Raw genomic sequence first — 19,222 nt, forward strand, 5'->3', positions numbered from 1 at the left:
TTTCTAGAGGTTTATGTCATGAAATAATGTACCTCTAAAGATTTATTTGTAATGAACGATAAATTTTATTTTCACTATTGAGAATTTTTTTTTTTTTTAACTATTGAGAATTTTTAACAATTTGGTCATCTGCCAATGGAGCAGATCGGGGTGGGGCAAAAAGGACAGCGTAGAATTGCTGAGCTCTATTTCTGCTTTTCCCACAGTAGTTTTACTCCACAATGTTATCACAGCCTGAGCTACCAGTACTCCTTTGGCAGCTCTGGCTCACGAAACATTAGCTCTTTCTCACTCCGTCAGAAGCTGTGCCAGTGGATTAACATTTTGGTAATTAATCATTCTGGTTGGTTAGAGTTAATTCAACTGTTCCATGAATCTTTTTTTCTCTTATCTTTCCTATCAGTAGTGCTTGTCTCTTATTGACCCTAGAGATCGGATCATTTTTTGCTTTATATTTCTTCACTCTTATATCTTATCTGTGTCTTAAATTTGTGACTATTTCAAACTTTCTATAGCTACAAAAATACAACTTATTACTTGTATCAAATGAATATCCCACCTTTAAGAGATATATAGGAATATGTTTATGTTTTGTGAAAAAAGTCATCAAAATTCAAAAGAGAAACTTTAATATATGAATGTGATGAATGTGTTTTCTGCCTTTTGTAAAGCATCAAAATAATTAAAAATATTTTCTTTTGAAAGTTGGCCAGGGATACTTTGCCCTGATCCTTTTAAAGGGACATATGTGACCTATGACCTGGATGGAAATGTTGAACGGTATCACATAGAATTCCTGGGTGATCCTCATTCAAGATCATGGATAAATGCAACATTTGTTGGACATTATAGTATCACATTAAAGGTAGGTACAGTAACATCAAAACTTTATTCTTATTGCACTTGTTTTTAATTATGTTCATTTTTATCTCAGATCCTAAAAGATGTATAATTATTTACTTTTAGATGCATATAAACAAAATAATGTATACTATTTGGTTAAATTTAAATATTTATATTTTTAAAGCAATTTTCAAAGAAAATATGGATATTAAATATCTGTAGGGGTTTTAAATTTTATTTTCCTAATGGCAATATAATAAAAACCAGTTGAAGACTTTACATAATTGTCTTTTGAAACAATTTTAAGATTAGCATTTGGTAATTTTTTAATTCTCTGGAGAAGACTCTTAAGTTGTAGCCCTAGCTCACAAGGAAAATTAATTATGGAATGCAACCAGCTTTTCAAATTTCAAATGGAATATTTTATTATACTAACTCCTGTAGTATCTTTTTGAATTTTTTGAAACTTTAAATCCCACACTGCAATTAATGAATAGACTGGGTTCTTGGATTGATGAGAATAGATGAACTGGACCTATTTCCAAGGATTTGGTTTAATAAGTATAAATCATTCAATGGTTTGTGTTTATAATCTAATATTGAAACTTTCCATCTACAAATCATGCTTTTATTAGAAACCTGATAGAAAGTAGCTATCAGAAATGTATACACATTGACCCAATTTGAATTGTTTCTGTTTTATGGTGAAACATATATATTTGGATATACATATAAGTGTATATATATTTAAAGCATGCAGTTTAATCCACAGTAAAATTAAACCTGTGGAAATTTGAAGTATTTTAAAATGTGCTTTTACTATACCTTTGAAATATGTAGTATTTTGTATTATTCAACTTGAAAATAGCTAGAAGGGAGGGCTGTTTTAGTAAAATTATTTAAGCATGGAATAACACCACATAAATCCATTTCATGGTAGTTGTGACCCAGTCATCTTAATATGAGGCACCTTCTCTGCTCTGATGTTTTGGATGTGCTTCTAGACACTACTGCAGGCAATTAGCAGAAGACAGGAAAGAGTATTCCTTCTGTGCTCCCCTCCTCCTTTCTAAAGGATGGGGAGACCTTCTAGTTGCTCATGAAGTTGACCTTACTCTTACTAAGGATAGCTGAGATTTCCCTGTCCCTTGGACATGAAGATACTATTGACTCCAACCTATAGTTCTATTGCCTACACTTCCCAGGTATTTAATCTTTTATGGTCCTCTCTGCTCTGGAGCTCCTATATCCACAAATGCTATCTCTATACTGTACCACATTGATCCAATACACACTCCTTGCCTCCAGAAAAAAAGACCACTTACACAAAAATTAATGTACGGTAAACAATGTAGACATTCTTAAATTCTTTCTAGAGGAAGTGGAAGATGGATGTAAATTGTACAAATTGTCTGATTCCTTTTTCTAAAACTGGGTGAAGAATGGCAGGCATATATAATTCTCACCGGCTATAGCTGACTAAATCTTACTTCATATACTATGTCAACATAATTTTCTCCTAATTTATGTAAGCTTAGTTTAACAACTAATTTAATAATATATCTGGATTTTCACTGAATATGGACCCTGCATATATTTTGCAGTGCATATGTTAAGGTAGAAGAGAAATAAGCTCACCTAGAAAGACCTGTATTATATGCATTTGTGAGAAAATTGAATATTTTTATGTTTTACATTATGAAAATTTTAATTATTATCTTTCAGTTCAATCATGTTTGTCTAAAGTTTTGATAGTCAATTTAATAATCAAAGGTTAAGATGTTTATGGGACCACTGACTTTATTTTATTATTGACAGCACAACAGTATTCAGTCACTGTCTAGTCATATAGATGATAGTGTTTTCTCCTGATAAATAGAATTACTTACTGATACACTGAGATATACTTCAGAAAAAAGTTGAAAGCAATATTTAGGATATAGATTTATAATTCATATGTTTGTTTACCTATTTTATTTTTTAATCAGTAGCTGTAAAGATAGCTATAATCTCCCACCCCCAATAAAGAAACTTTTATTTTCTTAACAGCATTCAGAGAGAGGATTCTGACAAGATGGTAAATTAATAAGGACCAAGAATGTTTCCCCACCTAAACAACAATCTAGCAGAATCTAATATAACTGTTTTGGAACAATGGAGTCTACTGATAGCTTTCAACTTCCAGGGGAAGGCTTGAACTGTATATTGTGTTTAATTTCTGTCAGCTTCAGCTCTTATCTCAGTAGCAGCTACTGCCCTCACCCCAAGCCGTGTGGCAGGCAGCTGTGTATGTGTTCCTAGAGTTGTTTACACATAGCTTGCAGGAGCTGGGGAGGGCAAAAAGATCCCAGTCCTCCAAATATTAGGGATCTGTGTTCCTATTGCTAATGGCTGCTTGTAATCACACCGGTGTAGACAACGAGGAGGACAGCCATTGTTATTTCACGCATACCCTCAACCCCCAGCTGAAGTGTATTTACAGGGCTGGCACTGTTTCCATATACCCCTTCATTTTTCTCTTTTTCTCCTTTTGGGAGCCAGACATTAAACATTAGGACATTGAAAGCAGCTGCATATACAGGGAAAAATAGAAAGAGACTGCACAGGCAGAGAGAAATGTGCGGGTTCAGTAAAGACCTGAAGTTACACCTCAGGGTAATCTTTGGCACAAAGATAGCCTGCAACAATCAAAAAATCCCTAACAATATGTAAAAAAAATTGACAAATTCTGGGGAAGGGGAAAATCTGATTTCCAAAGTTACCATATTATTTGACTCAAATGCACATTTTTCAACAAAAATCCACAAGAGGTATAGAGAAATAAGTAAGTACGGCCCATTCAAAAGAAAAAAAAAAATAAATCAACAGGAATTGTCCCTGAGAAAGACTTGATAGCAGATCTACTAGAAAAAGACTTCCAAGCAGCTATCTTTTTTTTTTTTCTTTTTCTTTTTTTACATTCAGGATATTATGGAGGTACAAACATTTTGGTTACATGAAATGTGTTCGCTTTGCTCAAGCCAGGGCTACAAGTGTGTCCTTCCCCCATACAGTGTGCCCCATCTCCATTAGCTATGGGTTTACCTCCCGTCCCCCTCTGCCCCTACCCCCCCAGCCCCACTGCCTGAGTGGCACCCAGTGAGTATTACTACCATGTGAGCACCTTACTGTTGATCAATTAGTACCAGTTTGATGGCTAGTACATGTGGTGCATGTTTTTCCATCCTTGTGATTCCTCACTTTGAAGGATGGGCTCAATCTCTATCCAGGATAATATAAGAGGTGCTAGATCATCATTGTTTTTTATAGTTGTTAGTATTCCATGGTATACATATACCAAATTTTATTAATCCACTCATGTATTGATGGGCATTTGGGTTATTTCCACATCTTTGCAATTGTAAATTATGCTACTATAAACATTCGAGTGCAGATGTCTCTATTATAGAACATCATTTTTGCCTTTGGATAGATGCCTAGTAGCAGGATTGCTGGATCAATGGTATTTCTATTTTTAGCTCTTTGAGGTATCTCCAAATTACTTTCCACAGGGATTGTACTAATTTGCAGTCCCACCAGTACCTCTCACAAAAATCAACCCACATTGGATAACAGACTTAAACCTAAGACGTGAAGACTTAAGAATTCTGGAAGAAAATATGGGGAAGACTCTTTTAGACATTGGCCTAGGTAAAGAAGTTATGAAGAAGACCCCCAAAGCAATCACAGCAGCAACAAAAATAAACAAATGGCTCCTGATCAAATTAAAAAGCTTCTGCACAGCCAAGGAAACTGTCCTTAGAGCGAATAGACAACCTACAGAATGGGAGAAAATATTTGCTTTCTACACATCTGATAAAGGGCTGTAACAAGAATCTATATAGAACTGAAGAAAATCAACAAAGCAGCTATCTTAAAGATGCTCAAAGAACTAAAGGAAAATGTAGAGTCAAGAAAATAATGTATGAAAAAAATGGAAATATCAATGAGAAGGTAGAAAACCTAAAAGGAAACCAAAAAGAAATTCTAGAATAGAAAAATAGAATGACTGAAATGCAAAATTCACTATAGAGATTCAAAGGCAGATTTTAAGCAGGCAGAAGAAAGAACCAGCAAACCTGAAGATAGAAAAGTGAAACTATTGAGTCTGAGAAACAAAAAATAAAAAGATTGAAGAAAAGCAAACAGAGCCTAAGGGACCCATGGAACACCATCAACTAGACCTATATCTTGCAAAACTATCCCTCAAAAGTGAGAGAGAAATTAAGATATTTCCAGATAAACAAAAGCTGAGGGAGTTCATTACCACTAAACCTGCCCTGTATGAAATGCTCAAAGGAGTCCTGCAGGATGAAATGAGAGGACACTAGATCATGTCTTGAAGCTGTATGAGAAATAAAGGTAAATACATCGGCAAATATTAAAACTAGTACTGTTGTAACAATTTTAACTCTACTTTTTGTATTCTACATTCTTCAAGAGACTAATTTTTTTAAAAATTTATTAATCTAAATGCTAGTATGATTGTAACTTTGGTTTGTAACTCCACATTTTGTTTTCCACATAACTTAACAGACTAATGCACGTCAAAGAATTATTAGTTTATATTTTTGGGCAAACAATGTATAAAGATATAATTTTGTGACATCAACAGCTGAGGGGGGTGGGGATGGAACTATTTAAAGGAGCAGAATTTTTGCATGTTGTGGAAGATAAGATGGTATAAATTTAAATTAAATGTTATAAATTTAGGATGCTAAATGTAATTCCTATGTTAATGAAAAAAATAGCTATAGAGTATATACTAGAGGAAATGAGAAATGAATTTATGTTTCACTATAAAAAAATCAGTTAAACACAAAGGAATACTGTAATGCAGGAAATGAGAGACCAAAAAGCTATAAGGCCTATAGAAAACAAATAGCAAAATGACAGAATTCAGTCCCTCCTTATCAGTAATTACATTAAATATAAATGGATTAAATTCTCCAATCAAAAGCTAGAGATTGATATAATGAATTAAAAAAACATACCTGCTGTCTAAGAAGACTCGCTTTAGATCCAAAGACATTAATAGATTGAAAGTGAAAGGAAACAATATTGGGAAACAATATTCTATACAAATAGTAACCAAAGGAGAGCAGGTATGGCTATATTAATATTAGGCAAGATAAACTTAAAGGTTACTCGAGACACAGAAGGACATTAATAAAAGGTACAACACAAGAATATATAATAATTATAAACATTTATGCACCTATTAACAGGCCATTAAAACATGAAGCAAAACCTTGAAGAATTAAAGGGAGAAATACACAGTTCTACAATAATATCTTGAGACTTCAATACCCCACTCTCAATAATAGATAGAAAACCACACAAAAGAGAAGTAAGGAATCATCAGATAACCAATGGTAAACTAACTAGATGTGATGAACATATACAGAACACTTTGCCCAAGGTGAACAGTATTCACATTTTCCTGAAGTGCAAATGGGAAACTTTCCAGGATAACCACATGTTGGGTCACAAAAGAAGTCCAAATAGATTTTAAAAGATGGATATCATACAAAGTATCTTCTCTGACCACGAGAGGATGAAATTAGAAATAATGACAGAAGTAAATCTGGAAATTTTACAAATTTATTTAATTAAACATAATCCTAAACAACCAATGGAGGCCGGGTGTGGTGTCTCATGCCTGTAATCCCAGCACTCTGGGAGGCCAAGGTGGGAGATAATTTGAGCTCAGGAGTTCCAGCCCAGCCTAAGCAAGAGTGAGACCCCCATCTCTACTAAACATAAAAAGAAAATTAGCTGGACAACTGAAAATGTATAGAGAAAAAATTAGCCAGGCATAGTGGTGCATGCCTATAGTCCCAGCTACTTAGGAGGCTGAAGCAGAAGGATTGCTTGAGCCCAGGAATTTGAGGTTGCTGTGAGCTAGGCTGATGCCACGGCACTCTCACCCAGGCAACAGAGTGAGACTCTGTCTCAACAAAACAAAACAAAACAAAAACAAAAAAAATAACCAATGGAGAAAACACGGCATACTATAATGTATAGTATGCAGTGAAATCAGTACTAAAGGGAAAATTTATACCTATGAACACATATTTAAAAATGAGAAATAAATCAACAACCTAACTTTACAACTTAAGGAACTAGGAAAAAAGAAAAAACTAAATCCAAAGCTACCAGAAGGAAGGAAATAATAAAAATGAGAGCAGAGATAAATAAAATATAGAATAGGAAAACAATAGAGGACATCAATGATACCAGAAGTTTGTTCATTGAAAAGACCAATAAAATTGACAAACTTTTAGCTAGATGGATTAAGAAAAAAAGAGAGAAGACTCAAATTACAAAAATTAGAAATGATATCTTGGACATTACTACCAAATACACATATATAAAAATGATTATGAGAGAGTACTATGAACAGTTGTACACCAAAAAATCAGAGAACCTAGATCAAATGGACAAATTCCTAGAAACAGAAAGTCTATCAATATTAAATCATGAAGAATTAAAAAATATGAGTAGACCTAAAACTAGTGATGAGATTGAATCAGTAATCAGAAATCTCTCAACAATAAAAAGCCCCAGATATGATGGTAAATTCTTCTAAATATTTAAAGAACTAATATCAGTCTTTCAAACTTTACCAAAAAAACTGAACAGGAACACTTCCTAATTCATTACATAAGGCCAGCATTACTCTGATACCAAAGCCAGGTAAAAACAGTGCAAGGAAAGAAAACTACAGACATTATCCTTTATTAACATCAATGCAAAAAAAAAAAAAAAAAAAAAAAAAAACTCAACAAAATACTAGCAAACGTAATTCAGGAGCATATTAAAAAGATTATGCATTGTGACCAAGTAGGATTCATTCTTGGAGTATAAGGATGCCTCAATATACAAAAATCACTTAATGAAATACACCACATTAACAGAATGAGGACAAAAAAAAATGATCAGCTCAATTGATGTAGAAAGAGCATTTGACAAGATTCAACACTGTTTCATGATTAAAAAAACACTCAACAAACTAGAAATAGAAGGAGATTACCTCAACATTATAAAAGTCATATATGCAAAACCCATAGCAAACTTGATACTCAGTGATGAAACTGAAAGCTTTTCCTCTAAGATTAGGAACCAGGCAAGGATACCCACTTTTACCATTTTAATTTAATACAGTCCTAGAAGTTCCAGCCAGAATAATTTGGTGGGGGAAAAAAAGACATCCACATTGAAAAGAAGGAAGTAAAATTATCTCTGTTTGCAGATAATGTGGTCTTGTATGAGAAAACCCTAAAGATATCACATAAAACTGTTAGAACTAATAAACGAATTCAACAAAGTAGCAGAATGTAAGTGAATGCACAAGCATCAGTTGTGTTTCTATACACTAACAATAAACAATGAAAAAAGGAAATTATGAAAATAATTCCATTTATGGTAGTATTAAAAAGAAAAATCCTTAGAAATTTACTAACTTGTATAATGAAAACTATATAGCACTGCTGAAATAAAGAAGATATAAATAAATGGAAACATGTCTCATGTTCATGAATTGGATGATTTAATATTGTTTTTTTTATCATGCATATGCATTTTACTGGATTCTTAGTGAGTGTTAAATGAGAAATGTACTGTTATTATTCCTGTTTTCAGATGGGACAGAGAGGCTCGGAAGAGTGGGCAACTTTCTTGAAGTTGCACATCCAAGAAAGGCAGAGCTAAGACGGCTTCATCCCCCCCTTTTTTTTATTTAAAAATATTAAGGGGGCACAAATGTTTTAGGTTACATGGATCATTTTTGTAATGCTTGAATCCTGAATATAGGTGTGACTGTCACCCAAATAATGTTCATAGTACCCATTAGGTTGGTTTATTCTCCTTCTCTCCCCTCTCCCATGAGTTGCTTTCCACTGAGTTTTACTTTCCTCTGTGTACTTCTCCCTGGTTAGTTCCAGTGAGTACATGTGGTGGTTGTTTTTCCATTCTTGTGATACTTCACTTAGGAGAATGGTCTCCAGTTCCATCCAGATTGTTGCAAAGGGTATTAATTTATCTTTTTTATGGCTCAGTAGTACTCCATGGTGTACATATACGGCATTTTATTAATCCACTCATGTATTGATGAATACCTGGCTTGAATTCACATGTTTGCAATTGTGAATTTTGCTGCAATAAATATTCTAGTGCAGGTGTCTTTTTGGTAAAATGACTTCTTTTCTTTTGGATGAACACTCAGTAGTGAATTGCTAGATCAAATAGTAGGTCTACTTTTAATACTTTGAGGAATCTCCATACTACATAAAGGTTGAACTAATTTGCAGTTCCACTGACATTGTATAAGTGTTCCTTTCTTTCTGCGTCCACACCAGCATCTATTGTTTTTGGACAAAAGCCATTCTAACTGGGGTAAGGTGATAGCTCATTGTGGTTTTAATTTGCATTTCTCTTATGATTAGTGACATTGAGCATTTTTCCATATGTTTCTTGGCCATTTGGGTTTCTTCTTTTGAGAAGTATCCATTCATGTCTTTTGCCCACTTTTTAATAGGGTTGGGTTTTTTTTGTCTTGCTGATTTATTTGAGTTCTTTGTGGATTCTGGTTATTAGACCTTTATCAGATGTGTAGCTTGTGAATATTTTCTCATATTCTGTAGGTTGTCTATTTGCTCTGTTGATTGTTTCCTTATCTGTACAGAAGCTTTTTAATCAAACCCCATTTATTAATTTTCACTGTTGCCATGATTGCCATTGGGGTATTTTTCATAAATTCTTTGCCAAGGCTGATATCTAGAAGAGTTTTTCCTACATTTTCCTCTAGAATTCTTGTGGTTTCATCCCTTAGATGTAAGTCTTTTACCCATCTTGAATTACTTTTTGTGAGTCATGAGAAGTAGGGATCTTGTTTCATTCCTCTTCATGTTGCTATCCAATTTTCCCAGCCCCATTTATTGATGGGGCTTTTTGCCCCAGTATATGTATTCTTTGCTTTGTCAAATATCAGTTGGTTGAAGGTAGATGGTTTTACGTCTGGGTTCTCTGTTTTGTTCCATTGGTATATGTCTCTATTTTTGTAACAATACCACCATGCTGTTTTGGTTACTATAGGCATATAGTATAGTTTGAAATCTGATAATGTGATACCTCCAGATTTGTTCTTTTAGTTTAAGATTGCTTTGGTTATTCAGGCTCTTTTCTGATTCCAAACAAAGCATATAATTATTTTTTTAGATCTGTGAAATATGACTTTGGTAACTTCATGGGGATTGCATTGAATTTTTAAATCCCTTTTGGTAGTATGGACGTTTTAACAATGTTGATTCTACTTATCCATGAGTATGATGTATTTTTCTCTTTGTATCCTCTTAAATTTCCTCTCTCAGAGTTTTGTAGTTCTCCTTGTAGAGATATTTCACCTTCTTTGTTAAGTATATTCCTATGCATTTTATTTTCTTTGTAGCTATTCTGAATGATAACGAGTCTTTGACTTGACTCTCAGCTTGACTATTATTAGTGTATAGAAATGTTACTTATTTATATACATTGATTTTATATCCTGAGACTTTGATGAATTTATTTATCAATTTCAAGAGACTCTTGGTGGAATCTTTTCATTTTTCTAGATACAGATCATATCATCACCAAAGAGTGATAGTTTGACCTCTTCTTTTGCAATTTGTATATCCTTAATTTCTTTTCTTGTCTGATTCTCCTGGCTAGGACTTCCAGCACTGTGTTGAATAGTAGTGATGACAGTGAACATCCTTGTCTTGTTCTCACTCTTTGGGGGAATGCTTTTGACTTTTCCCCATTCAGGTATGATGTTCGCTGTGGGTTTGTCATATATGGCTTTTATAATTCTGAGAAATCTTTTTTCTATGCCCAGTTTGTTGAATGTTTTTATGATGAAATGGTGCTGGATTTTGTCAAATGCTTTTTCTACATCTAGTGAAATGATCATATGTTCTTTGTTTTTGCCTTTGTTTATGCGGTGAATTATATTTATTGATTTATGTATGTTGAACCATCCTTGGATCCCTGGAATGAAGCTCACTTGGTCCTGGTGGATTATTTTTCTGATGTGCTGTTGAATTTGGCTCACTAGTATTTTATTGAGGATTTTTGTATCTACATTCATGAGGGATATTGGCCTGTAGTTTCCTTTTATTGTTGTGTCCCTTCCTGACTTTGGTATCAAGGTGATACTGCCTTCATACGGATAAATTGGGGAGGAGTCCTTCCTTCTTAGTCTTGGAGAATAATTTTTGTATTATGGGTACCAAGTCTTTGTAGGTCTGATGGAATTCAGCTGTGAATCCATCTGGTCCAGGGTTTTCTTTGTTGTGGTTGTTTTAAATTTCTTTATTACTGATTTGATCTTGCTGATTGCTATTGGTCTGTTCAGGAGTTCTGTGTCTTCTTGGTTGAGTCTTGGGAGATTGTATGTTTCCAAGAACTTGTCCATTTCTTCTATGTTCTCTAGTTTATGCTTATAGAGATTTACATAGTATTCATAGATGATGTTTTGTATTTCTGTGGAATCAGTTGTAATGTAACCTTTTTTATTTCTGATTGAGCTTATTTGGGTCCTTTCTCTTCTGTTCTTAATCTAGCAAGGGTCTGTCAATTGTTTTCTATCTTTTCAAAGAACCAACTTTTTGTTTTGTCAATTCTATGTAAATCTATGTAATAAAATCTTCCCAACAACAACAAAAAAACCCTGGACCAGATGGATTCATAGCTGAATTTTATCCGACCTACAAAGAAGACCTAGTACCTATAATACATATTATTCCACAATATTGAGAAGACTTAATATTGTTAAGATGTCAATACTACCCAAAGCAATCTACATAGTCAGTGGAATTCCTATTAAAATCCCAATAATGATTTTTGCAGAAATAAAAAAACCCATCCTAAATTTATATGGAATCTCAAGGGACCCTGAATAGACAAAACAATCTTGGAAAAAGAAGAACAAAGCTGGAGAATTCACATTTACTGATTTCAAAACTTACTACAAAACTACAGTAATCCACAGTTTGGTAGTGGCATAGAGAAGTATATAGACAAATGGAATAGAATAAAGAGCCCAGAAATAAATCCTCACATAAATAGCCAAATGATTCTTGACAACAGCACCAAGCCCATTCAATGGTGAAAGGACAATCTTTTCACCAAATGGTGCTGGGAAACCTCGATATTCACATGCATAAGAATGGAACTGGACCCTTACCTAATACTATATACAAAAATTAACTCAAAATATATCAAAGACCTAAATGTAAGACCTAAAACTATAAAAACCTTAGGAGAAAACAGAAGATAACAATTTGTGGCATATAAAAACAATGGCATATTATGCAGCCTTAAATAGAAAGGAAATTCTGACATATACCACAACATGGATAAACCTTGAAGATATTATGCTAAGTGACAAAAAGACAAACACTGTATGATTCTACTTATGTGATGTACTCAGAATAGTCAAAATCATAGAGACATAAAGTAGAATGGTATTGTCAGGGGTTAAGGGAAGGGGAGCATTGTAAGTTATTGTTTAATGGGTACAGAATTTTAGTTTCCAAGATGAAAATAGTTATAGAGATGGATGGTGGTGATGGTTGTACAACATTACTAATGTATTTAATACCATTGAACTGTATGCTTTAAAAATGATTAAGATGGCAGGTTTTGTGTCATGTGTGTTTTATCACAATAAAAAATTAGAAAAATTATATATTTACAATCCACATCATTCTGGTAATTAGATAAATAAACAAGAACATGTGCTACAGGGCTATGTGTATATTTTTTCTCCATTAGTACAAATGATTCTTATCTTATATTTACTGCATACATATCTGTGAACCCATGATTTAAAAGTTTATTTTTTAGCTTGATAGACCAGATGATTTAGTTTGGTTTTTCTCAAGCCTGGCTGTGCATTAAGACACTTTATAAAACAATAACAACAACAACAACAACACAACAATACCTCAGCTCCATTGTACTGAATCAATTAAATCAGAATCTCTTAGAGTGGGGTCAGGCACCAGCATTTCTAAATTCCACAAGTGAATCCAATGTGCAGCCCAGGGAGAGGACTACTGATTAAGCTTTTCTCAATCTGAAGTATCCAAATTTTGTTGGTTTTATCCCTACTAGTGGAGCAATCCAACTTTGGTTATTGCTTATGGTTTTCTGTTGCCTTTGTTTTGTTCGCTTCTTTTGTTAGTCTTTCACTTTCATTTGCCTTGAAATTATGCTTACTGCCATAGGGTTACATGTCTTACCCAATAGCAATCAGTTTAACTGAACTGAGGTCATTCTTATCACTCAACATTATTCATAATTTGTAGATATTACTGATAAAGCTGATTCAGAATTTGAACTTCATATTTATAGCGTGTTTAAGTTGATCATATATCCTGTAAACTGTATAAAGCTATTATAATTTTTTATGATTTTCTTAAGCATAAATAATACGGTATCACTAGCAGTATATGCAACCAGTAATTGCTTGGACTATACTTTTCTTATAAGAAAAAATAAGTAGTTCACCCATGATGCTAAGATACTCCTATGGTAAAAGTTAGATTTTTTCCTTCATGATGTGAGGGGACATTTTTTGCTATGTATTTTAGTGGTCTGCTTATCATTGTATGTAAGACATGCCTGTACAGATATGCAGCCATTTCTTTGGGTACCGGATGACATTTGAATATATACCAATTGAACTTCATTTACTCATGAAGTTTGCCTGTAAATTTTCTATGGAGATGGAAAGGGAACATTGCCATACTGTTAAACTTCAGCCCTACAGCTCCAATAATGCTGCTTTCCAATTGTGGTAGTCATTAATAATGTTCATCAAAGTTTTCTAGGTCTCTACCTTCCTGTTACAAAGTAGAATTGCACATTTGGCACCCTTATGGTGGGATTGGGCCAATGAATTATAAGTGAAAGTGATGAATGTCACCTTTTTGACCACTTAACAGCTAGTGCAACATCATCCAGAGTTCTTTCTTTCCCTATGCCACAGTGACTGGTAATTTTTGAGATGTTGATTTGGATCCTGAGTGACTACCTTCAGCAAACACATGACAGGTATGCAATATGAGGGAGATAAAGGCATTTGTTATAGTAAGCCCCTGAGATTATTCTGACATGCACTAATGATAGCACAGAGGATGTCACCGTTCTTTGTAACTTGTATCTTTAGACGGTCCATTCCTGAAATTTCACTACTCTTCAGAATTTGGCCAAATGACGGAGATCCCATTACTCTAATTTCTCCAGTCTACAATAGAAATAATGCCACTTATTATCCTATACTTGTTTATTAAATAAGTAGATTTCCTTTCTATATAATGATAAACATATGAGTAGAAATTACCAACTGATGATGGATACACTGAATATACATTTGGTCTAGGAAATACTCTCCAACAAAGGGCTCTGATGTCAGCATGCATTATGATGACTCCAGTAAATAAAAAAGCCCACAAATATTTATAACAATAAAATATTGAGTCCATTATAGGCCAAGGATTAGGTAGATTCTTTTCATAAAATATTTAAATTCTTACAGCAACCCCATGAAGATAGGCATCATCACTATTTGACATATGGAAGAAACCAAGATTCAGGCTATATGTCTAGTCCAAGGTCAATGAGCTGCTAAATGATAGCTCAATGATTAAAATCAAGAAGTCGGAGAGACAAAAATGGCAGAGTAAGGATGACCTCCTGGATTCCTGCTCCCAGAGAAAGAGGCATAGGTCTCGGTCTGCTACACATGAGTGGATCACTCCCCAACAAGAACAGCATTGTGAATCAGCACAGAATCAGATTGGGATACACAAAACAGGAAAAAAAGGTGAATGGGAGATAGGATCGTGAAATCTGGAGAGTGCAAGACAAACAATAGAGAATAGAATATGGGATGGCTGTGCCCACCTGGCCAACGAGTGCAGTGGGATCAGACCCACAGGAGAATGTTCTGCTTCCCCACTGATCTCCACACGCACTCATACAGGGACCTGCCTGAAGTAGGTGCAAAATCACGGCAGGAGACATGGGGCTTTGTGTAGAAAACAATAATGGGAAGCATCTTGAACCCCCCAGAGTTCTGTGCCAGGACTGCACTGGGTCAGGGAGGGTCTGGTCTGAGCTACTGCTGGAAGGAGTTAGGAACAGGTAACTTGCCTCTGGCAGTCAGCAGGACCAGAACAACGGAGGTAAACACTAAGTAGAGGAGCCTAACCTGGAAACCACTGCCAGCAAATAGGCCTGATTGGGATGGGTCAGAAAGAACAAGAGCTTCTGCTGGACAGGCATGAGATTGCAGGAGGGTGACATAAAAGAGACAACGGCAACCTGATGACTCAGCTCCCCGATCCAACATCTGCCAACTCCTGAACCATCGTGCCCAGTGCTAGCGCTCTGTGGGCAGGCTGTCGCCATTTTGGGGGTCCACAACCCAGATGCTGCGGTGCCTTATGGTGTCGGGCAGCTCCCTTCCCCAAGTCCAGGGACTCTCGTGACAAGCTCCGCCCTTACATGACCTATGGTAAACTAGCAAGGCCTGTTTTGATGGGTGAATTCTGACTACTTTCCCAGTCGTGGGAGGCTGACACCTGCAGGACTTACAGGCACTGGGGTGCTAGGTGGACTGGGGCACGGCCCCCTCCCCCTAGCCAGCAACTTTTGCACCAAAAGCAGTAGGCTCCACCTCTGGAGGTAGGGAGAGACAAGAAAAGCCACTTTCCCTCTGCGACTAGCGTGAATCTTTGGGGCCTTGGTGCAGATCAATAGTTGACAGCCCAGTGACTTTACTCATCAGACGGGTTTAGGTCATCCAATAGGCTGGATTTCCCCATCTGGTTGGCTGCCACCAGTGGGGTCTCTGGTTAGGGAACAAAAATCCTGGCAAGAGGCCATAATAGGCTCCCCAAGTAACCCCTCCTATCAGGAGCAGCCTTCCAACTATGGTAGAAGAACCCTGAACAACATACCAGCTGCTCCCCCTAGCTGCAGATCAAGCAAGTATAGAAGTGCACACATCCAGGGTGTTAGGCAGCAGCTGTGATCTGCCTTGCTCCTAAACAGCATCTACTGGAACAGAGCCTAAACGGGCACGTTACTTTGCAAACGAAACTGAAAGGTGGGAAGAAGTCAGCGAAAGAACTCTGGAAGTATGAAAAATCAAACGGAAAGCACATCTCCAAAGAGGAACACCAGCTCTCTAGCAATGGACATTAACCAAATTCAGAACACTAAAATGACAGAAGAAGAATTTTGAACGTGGATTGTAAGAATACTCAATGATGTGCAAGAAAAAATGGATAACCAACACAAAGAAACCACAAAAAAATCCAGGACTTGGAAAAAAAATTCACTAAAGATATTGAAATATTAAAGAAAAATCAAACCGAACTCCTGGAAATGAAGAATTTATTCAAAGAACTACAAAACACAGTGGAAAGCCTCAAGAATAGGGTAGATCAAACAGAAGAAAGAATCTCAGGGATTGAAGATATAACACCTTCCAAATAAATAAGTCAGCGACAGAGATAGAGCAGAGAAATAAGAGAAAAGAGCAATGCCTACAAGAAATGTGGGATTATGAGAAGAAGCCTATCTTGACAGTTATGGGTGAAGAAGAAAATACACAAGGGTTGGATAAACTATTTGAAGATATAATAGAGGAAAATTTCCCAGGCCTTCCTAAAAATCTAGATATCCAGTTACAAGAAACTCAGAGGCCTCCTGAGAGATTCATTGCAAACAGAAAGACACTATGACATGCAGTCATCAGATTGACCCAAAATATCCACTAAAGAGGCCCTTCTACGAGCTGTAAGGCAAAAGAAACAAGTAACATACAAAGGAAAGCCCATCTGTATAATGCCAGACTTCTCAACTGAAACCTTACAAGCAAGAAGAGACTGGGGTCCCATTCTCACTCGTCTGAAACAGAATAATGCCCAGCCTAGAATCTTGTACACTGCAAAATTAAGTTTTGTATATAAAGGAGAAATAAAGACATTCTCAGATAAGCAAAGACTGAGGGAATTCACCAAGACAAGACCAGCCCTCCAAGAAGCACTTAAAACAGTATTTCATGGATCAGCACAATAAACACTCACAAATATAAAATTACTCAAAAACTAAAGATCAAATAAATGCCAGATACCACAATGGCTCAAGAGAGAAAACAAAGCAACAAAGTTCAATCCAACAGGATGCACAGAAATCTGCCCCACCTATCAGATCTCTCAATAAATGTGAATGGCTTGAACTGCTCACTAAAGAAACATAGTCTGGCCAAATGAATAAATACACATAAACCAAGTCTTTGCTACCTTCAGGAAACACATCTAACCTGCAAGGATGCATTCAGAATCAAGGTGAAGGGGTGGAAAAAGACATTTCAAGCAAACAGAAGCCAAAAGAAGGCTGGTGTGGCAATTTAGATGTCAGATATCTTAGTCTTTAAATCAACAAAAGTAATGAAAGACAAAGAGGATCACTGTATAGTGGTAAAGAGTAATACAGTTCAACAAGAAGACATAACAATTCTAAATATGTATGCACCCAACTAAGTTGCACCCAGATTCATAAAGCAAACTCTACTTGATCTAAACAAAATTATAAACAGCAACACCATAATAGCTGGAGACTTCAACACCCCTCTGACAGTACAGGACAGATCCTCCAAACAGAAAATTAACAAAGAAATAATGGACTTAAACAGAACTCTAGAACAAATGGGCCTGACTGACATTTACAGAATATTCTAGCCCCAAACCACTGAATATACATTCTTCTCATCAGTTCATGGGACATTCTCTAAAATTGACCATATCCTAGGTCACAATGCATGTCGCAAAAAATTTAAAAAAATAGAAATTATACCATGCATCTTCTCAGATCACGGTGGAATAAAATTAGCAATCAACCCCAACAGAAACTCTCATCTCTACACAAAGTTGTGGAAACTAAACAACCTTCTGCTGAATAACTGTTTCATAAATGAGGAAATCAAGATGGAATCAAAAGATTCTTTGAACTAAATGACAAAGGAGACACAAGTTATCAAAATCTGTTGGGCACAGCTAAAGCAGTCCTGAGAGGAAAGTTTATTTCTATAAATACCTGTATCCAAAAGACAGCAAGATCACAAATAGACAACGTAATGAATTATCTCAAAGAGCTGGAAAAAGATGAACAGACCAACCCCAAACCCAGCAGGAGTAGTGAAATTAATAAGATAAAATCAAAACTTAATGAAATTTACATCAAAAAACTTTATAGAAGATTAATAAAACAAAAGGTGGTTCTTTGAAAAAAAAATTGACATGCCTTTGGCTGGACTAATGAAAAGCAGAAAAGAAAGAACTCTAATAATCTCCATCAGGAACTAAAAAGGAGAAAGTACAACTGATGCCACAAAGATACAAGATATCATCTATGAATACTACAAAAACCTTTATGCACATAAACTGGAAAATGTGGAGGAAATGGACAAATTTTTAGAAACACACAGCCTCCCTAGTCTCAATCAGGAGGAAATAGAATTCCTGAACAGACCAATATCAAGTACTGAAATTGAAACAGCAATAAAAAATATTCCTAAAAAAAAAATGTCCCGGACCAGATGGTTTCACATCCGAATTTTACCAGACCTACAAAGAAGAACTGGTGCCTCTGCTGCAGAAATTATTACACAACATAGAGAAGTATGGAATCCTCCCCAACACATTTTATGAAGCCAACATAACCCTGATACCAAAACCAGGAAAGGACACAACAAAAAAAGAAAACTACAAATATAGATGGAAAAATTCTCAACAAAATCCTAGCAAACCGAATTCAGGTGCTTATCAAAAAAATACTCCATCATGACCAAGTGGGCTTCATCCCAGAGATACAAGTATGGTTCAACATATATAAATCTATAAATGTTATTCACCACATAAATAGAAACAAAAACAAAGACCATATGATCCTCTCAATAGATGCAGAAAAAGCATTTGATAAAATTCAACACCCTTTTATGATAAGAATGCTTAACAAAATAGGCATAGATGAGGCTTACCTAAAAATGATAAAAACCATATATGACAAACCCACAGTCAACATCATACTGAATGGGCAAAAATTGAAAGCATTCCCACTTAGAACTGGAACAAGACAAGGTTGCCCACTATCTCCACTTCTATTCAACACAGTGGTGGAAGTCCTTGCTAGAGCAATTAGACAAGAGAGGGGATCAAGGGCATCCAAATGGGGGCAGAAGACATCAAACTCTCACTCTTTGCTGATGATATGATATCATATCTAG

At 35.5% G+C, this 19,222-nt stretch overlaps 1 protein-coding gene across 1 annotated transcript in view; it reads left to right on the top strand.

Moving 5' to 3' along the window:
- Window positions 1–19,222, top strand: part of ZCWPW2 (zinc finger CW-type and PWWP domain containing 2) — a 140,969-nt gene that overhangs the window by 56,350 nt on the left and 65,397 nt on the right. The window contains exon 5 of the mRNA XM_069472020.1: window positions 706–865. Within this exon, the coding sequence (XP_069328121.1) occupies window positions 706–865 (160 nt within the window). The remainder of the gene's footprint in view (window positions 1–705; window positions 866–19,222) is intronic.

Source organism: Eulemur rufifrons, chromosome 7 (assembly GCF_041146395.1).
Source record: "Eulemur rufifrons isolate Redbay chromosome 7, OSU_ERuf_1, whole genome shotgun sequence".
Classification (NCBI taxonomy): domain Eukaryota; kingdom Metazoa; phylum Chordata; class Mammalia; order Primates; family Lemuridae; genus Eulemur; species Eulemur rufifrons.